A 7622-nucleotide genomic window follows, 5' to 3' on the forward strand; every position below is an offset into this window, starting at 1 on the left:
GCGCCAGTGACCCGGTGGTCCCCCCCACCAAAGCCCGAGCGCCCCTCTGGTCCCCGCGGCGCCCCTTCTCGGCCGCGCGGGAACCCCCGCGGCCCGGCCGGCCCCCTCCCCCTGCGAGCCGGCGGCGGCGCTCCCGGCAGGCGGGCGGGCGGAGGCCCGGGCGGGGGCGGGGCGGGGCGGTGCGCCCGGAGCCCGGAGCCCGGCCCTGAGCTCGCTTCGCCTCGCCTCGCCTCGCGGCGGGCGCCCTCGTCGCCAGCGGCGCACCATGGACGGGCTGCCCGGTCGGGCGTTGGGGGCCGCCTGCCTTCTGCTCTTGGCGGCCAGCTGGTTGGGACCCGAGGCCTGGGGCTCTCCTACACCCCCGCCGTCGCCCGCCGCACCGCCCCCGCCCCCGCCACCCGGAGCTCCGGGTGGCTCGCAGGACACCTGTACGTCGTGCGGCGGCAGCGGCGGCTTCCGGCGACCGGAGGAGCTGGGCCGGGTGGACGGTGACTTCCTGGAGGCGGTGAAGAGACACATCTTGAGCCGCCTGCAGTTGCGGGGCCGGCCCAACATCACGCACGCTGTGCCCAAGGCCGCCATGGTCACGGCCTTGCGCAAGCTGCACGCGGGCAAGGTGCGCGAGGACGGCCGCGTGGAGATCCCGCACCTCGACGGCCACGCCAGCCCGGGCGCCGACGGCCAAGAGCGCGTCTCCGAGATCATCAGCTTTGCAGAGACAGGTGGGTTTGGCCTTGGGGAAGCCAGCGGCGGCCGCGAACCCTCCCTTCTTTTCCCTCTTTTAGGAAGCTCCTGCTGCCTTCGCCGCCTCTGCTGCCAGCACGCCCCGAGGGCATTTAGGCTCCGGGCTGGGCCGTTCTGCGGTGGCCTTGCGCATGTTTCAGGGTGGCGGACCCCTCCTACCGTCCGCGTCCAGACCCCAAACCCCTTTACTGCTTCTCTTTCCCTGAAACAACTGGGAAAACACCCTGCCCTTCATCTCTGCTTACAGGAATTGGGCGCCAGCGCCTCTGGGCGCGCGTCCCCCTCCCGGCAGATGCGCGCAGCCCTGGCTCTGCGGGCACTTGCTTGGTGATTGCTTAATGTTTTTGTTTCCCACGATCTGAGTGTAGGCTTAGCAGTGTAGATGGAGATGTGTGTGCTTGTTGATATACGTGGGCCGGAGAGGAGAGGAGAGGAGGAGAGAGAGAGAGAGAGAGAGAGAGAGAGAGAGAGAGAGAGAGAGAGAGAGAGAGAGAGAGAGAGAGAGAGCCAGAGAGAGAGAGAGAGAGAGAGAGAGAGAGAGAGAGAGAGAGAGAGAGAGAGAGAGAGAGAGCCAGAGAGAGAGAGAGAGAGAGAGCGAGCCAGAGAGCCTTCATGAGAGGCCCCTGGGGCCGCTACCATCGCCTGGCGGCATGGGCTTGCCAGGATTGCTGAAGCATCGGTGGGGAGAGCTAGGCAACCTCCCTTCCGATTGTGTGGGCACCAGAGTCGGCAGAAGGCAGCTTCTCAACAGGTTCATCATTTACGCAAAGACACGGCTCAGGAACAGCCCCATGCCTTAAAGCTTGCCTGGCAGCCAAGGCAGCCCTCTCTAGTCCGTGAGAGAGCAGCAGAGTTTGTAGTTAACAAAGAGTGGGATTCCTTTCTGCAGTGTCCTCCTTGGCCCCGCGTTACAAATCTCTGTCCACTATCTAAATATAAAAATCAGAGAAAGAGAGAAGGAAAGGAAAAAATATCTTCAGGAAATTTAAAAAGAAGAAGGAAAATTGCCTGAGCAGAAACGGTGTAAGGGCTTTAGACATCGCTGTCCTTTTCAGGACTTGAATGAGCCAGGCTGGCTGGCTTTTGTGCCGAAAGCTCAGCCCCATTTGTGCTGAGAGGACTCCAGAGAAGGTCTCAGAGGGGGAAGCCCGATGTAGTCAGGGTGGGGGACAAACAGGGAGCCTGGGAAGGGGAGGGGGGATCAGCTATGCCTCTGGCTGCAAATGCCCCCCTACTCTCCCAGGCATCAGGGAGACCCTGCCTGTGCCGCTGCCGGGGGGGATAAAAAGGGATGAAAAGTTTTGCATGGCCGAGTGTGGAGAAAGGCGGAGACAATCAAGGCTGGTTTGTGCTTAGAAAGAAATACATTGCCGTTTTAGCTGTCCGCCAGAGTCAGGGGAAGCTCGACATGCAATTAGAGAGCTTGGATTAAAAGGTGCTTTGGGGCCCAGAGTAGAAATGTGATTCGGGAAGGTCGAGAGGCCTTTTGGTCCCGGTGGCACAAAATGACAGCAGGGGCTGTTATATTTCTGGTCCGATTCACGGAGCCAGCTCTTTGACTTATAAATAACAGATTCAGGTCACAGGCAGCACGGCCAAGACCAGCTTTTAAGGCTGCAGTTTCCCCATTTCAAAGTCAGACGTCAGTGTTATTAGAGGAGCCAGTGAGAACTGAGGAAGGGGCTGGGGGGGGGGCTTAGTGGGAGGTTTGATAGGACCAGCCACGTCTGCAGAGACTGTCAGAGGGAAGGGCTGATGGAACGGACTGAGAGGGACATCCTCTCTCGTCTGGCATAACTATTCTTCTGGTTGAACTGCGTTATTGAGATGACGAGCAGCCCCCCACCCCCCGCCGAGATCTCAACTGCCACGCTCTTCCAGCCAGGGTCTGGTCAGAGGATCGGACCTTGAGTTTTCAAGGCTGACTGTCCTGTCCCTTGCAACTCCTTGGAAACAAGGACTGCACTTTGCAGCTTAGCGGACACACACGTCTGTGTCAGAAACCCGAGCAGCTTGTGTGTTTGCAGTGGAGGTCCCACTGGGGGCTGGACCAGATCACGCTTAGGTAAACACTGGCGAGAGGCTGAAGGTGGCTCAGCTTGATTTTGCAATGCCCTTAGTTAACCAGAAAGAAGACCGGGGTTCGGGGGGGGGGGGGCTCATTTAAAACAACCTATACCCAAATTCTCTCTTCAATCTTGGTTTTGTTTTCTGAGACTCATAACAACTTGTTAAGATCTTGGGCTCCTGACAAGTTCTGTTGAGCTTTGAGGCCCGACAGTCCCATCTCCAGGGAAGCCTGGCTTGGGAGAGGTGAGGCAGGGTTTTTATAGGTCTGGACCCTCTGGCTCCACCCGGGTCCTGTTTTCTGAATGGGAAGTGATTCTTCTGCCTCTGGCAGGTTATGACAGAGGCCCGGGCCCCAGGAATGGTATTTCTGGTCAGTAACACTTTCCAGCTGTGGCGAGTGTTCCTTCCAACATCATACAGCAGAGTCCATTTCCCCATTGCCTTGTGTTCTCGTGGAATTAACTTGGCCCGTTCTTCCCGTCTCCACAGATGGCCTCGCCTCCTCCCGGGTCCGCCTGTACTTCTTCGTCTCTAACGAAGGCAACCAGAACCTATTTGTGGTGCAGGCCAGCCTGTGGCTGTACCTGAAACTCCTCCCCTACGTCCTGGAGAAGGGCAGCCGGAGGAAGGTACGGGTCAAGGTGTACTTCCAGGAACAGGGTCACGGCGACAGGTGGAATGTTGTGGAGAAGAGGGTGGACCTGAAGCGTAGCGGCTGGCACACCTTCCCCATCACAGAGGCCATCCAGGCCTTGTTTGAGCGGGGTGAGAGACGCCTTAGCCTGGATGTGCAGTGTGAGAGCTGCCAGGAGCTGGCCGTGGTGCCTGTGTTTGTGGACCCCGGCGAGGAGTCACACAGGCCCTTCGTGGTGGTGCAGGCCCGCCTAGGCGACAGCAGACATCGCATCCGCAAGCGGGGCCTAGAGTGCGATGGGAGGACCAGCCTCTGTTGCAGGCAACAGTTCTACATCGACTTTCGGCTCATCGGCTGGAACGACTGGATCATTGCACCCACTGGTTACTACGGGAACTACTGTGAGGGCAGCTGCCCGGCCTACCTGGCTGGGGTCCCTGGCTCAGCTTCCTCCTTCCACACTGCAGTGGTGAACCAGTACCGCATGCGTGGCCTCAACCCCGGGCCCGTGAACTCTTGCTGCATCCCCACCAAGCTGAGCTCCATGTCCATGCTCTACTTTGATGACGAGTACAACATCGTCAAACGGGACGTGCCCAACATGATCGTGGAGGAGTGTGGCTGCGCCTGACCGTGGCGACGGGTGCGGAGCGCGGGCCCGTGGGGCTTTGAGGGAGCAGGAGAGCTGAGTGTGGTTGCTCCATTGGGCTGCGGAGAGTGCCGGGGTGAGGCCTGAAATAATAATGTTCTCCCGCTTCATAGAAAACCAGTCAGAACCAGAGGGAGATCCTCCTGTGCCACGAGAGACTCCTAACCGCACACATAGACACGCATAGCTAGACTCATTCTGCCACCCACACAGCAGCCTCCAGGATACCAGCAAACGGATGCGGTGACAAATGGCAGCTTAGCTACCAATGCCTGTCAGTCGGAGAGAATGGGGTGAGCGGCTACCATTCCCACCAGCTGGCCGGGCACTCTCAATCGCGCCTTCTGAGCACACATAAAAGCACAAAGACAGAGGACACAGAGAGAGTGAGCCAGAGAGCCACCAGGAGGAAAAGCAGGCTGGGAGCACAGGCGGGTGGAGGGCCATGTGCCCCTGGCTTGTCCCAGGCTCTTCGCGGCAGCGCCTGGCGCAGTCCTGCCTGCTCACTCTCTGCCTGGCATCCTTCATGCTCTGAGGCCAGCAGAGCTGTGCCACCCTTTCTTGGAGAGGGCAAATAGCCCAGGAGGGACTCGCCTGTCACAGAGACCATGGAGCAGGGACGGTGACCCTTTGACTGTCTGTCGCTTGGATCCCTGGTGTATCGTGTGTGTGTGTGTGTGTGTGTGTGTGTGTGTGTGTGTATGTGTGTGTGTGTGTTTTCAGGGGTTGGGGGTGGGGAGAGGAGAAGGGTCTTAATTTCATGCTTTAAACTCGCCTCCAACAGCTGACAGGTAATTTGTGCCGGTTGCAGAGTTGAAACGAACCTATCAGCTATGACCTTTGAAGTGGATTCTAAATGAGAAGGGGAAAAATGTTGCAATCAGTGCCCTTTGCTGGGGATATCCTCCTAGCTCTGTGGTGGGAGGGACAGGGATGACCACTAGGCAAGGGAAGGGCCCAGAGGGGGTAGCAGTCGAGTGGAGGTGGCACGGGGAGTTGGCAAAACGGCAGAGCTTTTAGTTGCTTTGCAGAAGTTGTCCCTGCGGCTGAGCCCTGGCTCCAGGGGTTGTCGTGGACGTGGCTCCTGCCCACTTTACTCGCCCACCTGCCTGCCCCACAAAGCACTTGCGGTCCTGCATGAACGCACATGACAATAGCACTTGCAGGTTTATGTGTGTCCAGAAGTGGCCCTGGGGCCAGAGCTGCCATGGCGGTCCCTGTGGATGTCCAAGTGCCACGTGAACTATGCAATTTAAAGGGTTGACCCACACCAGGCGAAACTGAACTCGTCCGTCTCTTTTATATTTTTATACTTGAAATCCTTTGCTTCTTTTCTAAGCGAATGATTGCTTTCGATGTTTGCACTGATTTAGTTGCATGGTTAGTCAGAAACTGCCATTTGAAAAAAAGTTATTTTTATAGCAGCAGAAAAATGAATACAGTTAAATGTATTATACATAATTTTGGAACCAAAGAGGCCAGCGGATCAGTTTTAATTTTTATTAGACGGTAAGGCCATCTTTTATGAGGTAGATGTTCTAAACGACCCCTTGAGTGGCCTGCCAGCGTTTCAGGGTATAAATGATTTTTTTTATTATTCAGTTGATGTGTCTCTTCTGTTCTTCCACACCCAGAAGGTAGCGTAAAAGAAAAGGAAGGTAGAATGCAGGTGTGTATCTGTAAGCCCTCATCTTTAGTTTATTTAATAAAGCCCTCCTTAGGTTCTGTTTCATAATAACTTAAAACCAAACAACTTTCCCCCCCACAGACTGGCTGTCTAAGTATTTTACTTTCATGTACAGTTTAAGGAAATAAAAGATGGAGTGCCATGGGCTTTCTGCCTTGTCTGGTGTCTGGGGCAGTGGGTAGCTGGGAGGAAGGGATTGGTGCGGGCGTCCAGTTCTGATGCCAGCAGCCCCCATGGCATGCTCCCTACACTCAGAGCCCTTGCTGACACGTAAGTTATGCAGAAGCTAGAGCGATGGCAGGACACCAGCTAAGAGGCAAGGAGCAAGTTAACCAATCACCCGTTTGTTTACCCGTCCAGTCTCCAACTAGTTACAGTCCGCCAAAGCTGGATCTCTTTGCTTTTTGAAAGTGCTGTGTTACCTGATGCCAGCCCCGATGACCTGAGTTCGAGCCGAGGGCCCTGGCTCTGTGATGTGTCCTCTGGTCTCCACACACACGCTACACACAGCACACACGAATGGGGTGTGGGGAGAATAAGCAAAAAACTGGAACGTGTCCCCTAAGGCTCCAGGCCACAGAGGGAGTGTGCAACCTGGAGGTGAGTCCCTTCTCCAGCATCCCTGGTCTCTGTGCTCACCCCCAGCTTCTAATGCAGGGGGTGATTGTGAGGGAACCCGGTTCAGATCCTGGCATTGGAAGGTAAGCAGACTGTCAGTATGCTAATCACCCTTTGCCATGGCAGAACTTTTGCGTAGAAAGAGGTGGTAGCCTTAGTAATTACAACAGCTCAATCACCACCAGGTGTGACTTAGGGACCTGTTCGGTACTGTCATCTCTCAGAGACCCTGTATCACACACCTTTGCTTCCCAAAGAGTAGGAGGCAAGTTGAGAGCCCAAATCCACCATACCCAAGATCACCCCGCCAAGACAGGGGCCCTGGTCACGGTGACCCACTTGCTGGTTTGTGAGGATTGAAGGCTTATAAATTGCCTATATCAGAGCCCTGCAGGCCCTGCAGGCCTTGATTGATTGATTGATTGATTGATTGATTGATGGATGGATTTGGCTAGACTAGCTAGCCAACAAGTCCTGGAGAAACCTCCTGTCTGCAGTTCCCCAACGCTGGGTTACAGGTACATGCCTGGCTTTACATAGATTCCAGGGAGCTACTCAGGTCGTCTTGCTGATGTGACAAGCATATTACTGAGTTAACTTCCTAGTTCTGCTCTGGGATGGTTTTTGCAGGTGAAGGAATAAAAATGACGATAAAGAAGGTCATGTGATGGACCAGGGGCTAGGGGGCCAACAGCTTCTGAGCAGCTCTGTCCCCCACCCTGGTGTGTGTCCCAGTGGGTCTGGCTGGGCCTGGCTTTCATTTTTCTCTCTCCTGTATGTCAGGTTTGCTTCAAGCTTACCATGTAGCCCAGGATGGCCTGGAACCCCTGGTTCTTCTGCTTCTACCTCCCCCAGTGCTAGGATTACAGGCATATGCCATCGTGTATAGTTTATCGGGTTCTGGGGATTAAACTGGGGCTTTGTGCATGCCCGGTGAGCCCTTGACCAACAGCTACCAGCTTTTGCCCCTTGATTTTGATTTCTTAATTTTTATCTTTCTTCCACACCCCGATTTTCTCCCAGAAGGTCCTGGCCCATGGGACCCAGGTTTCCTACAGATGGCTTTGGAGCATCACACTGTCAGGCCCAGAGGCTTTGCCCTTGAACCAGCCGGAGCCCCTGGCCTATGAGAGCCTCCCCTTCCTTGCAGTCTCATGGCTTCTAGGCGCTTACCTCTTATGTTCATCCAGCCCTATCTGGGACCAGCGGGATGGATAGAG

At 55.8% G+C, this 7622-nt stretch overlaps 1 protein-coding gene across 1 annotated transcript; it reads left to right on the top strand.

Annotated features, from left to right (window-relative positions):
- The first annotated feature begins 265 nt into the window (after positions 1 to 265).
- On the top strand, positions 266 to 5929 carry Inhbb (inhibin subunit beta B). The gene is made up of 2 exons (XM_038349555.1): positions 266 to 722; positions 3304 to 5929. The coding sequence occupies exons 1-2, from the start codon at positions 266 to 268 to the stop codon at positions 4077 to 4079; spliced, it is 1233 nt and encodes a 410-aa protein (XP_038205483.1). The 3' UTR covers positions 4080 to 5929.
- The last annotated feature ends 1693 nt before the right edge of the window (positions 5930 to 7622 follow it).

Source organism: Arvicola amphibius, chromosome 12 (assembly GCF_903992535.2).
Source record: "Arvicola amphibius chromosome 12, mArvAmp1.2, whole genome shotgun sequence".
In the NCBI taxonomy this organism is placed as follows: Eukaryota; Metazoa; Chordata; class Mammalia; order Rodentia; family Cricetidae; genus Arvicola; species Arvicola amphibius.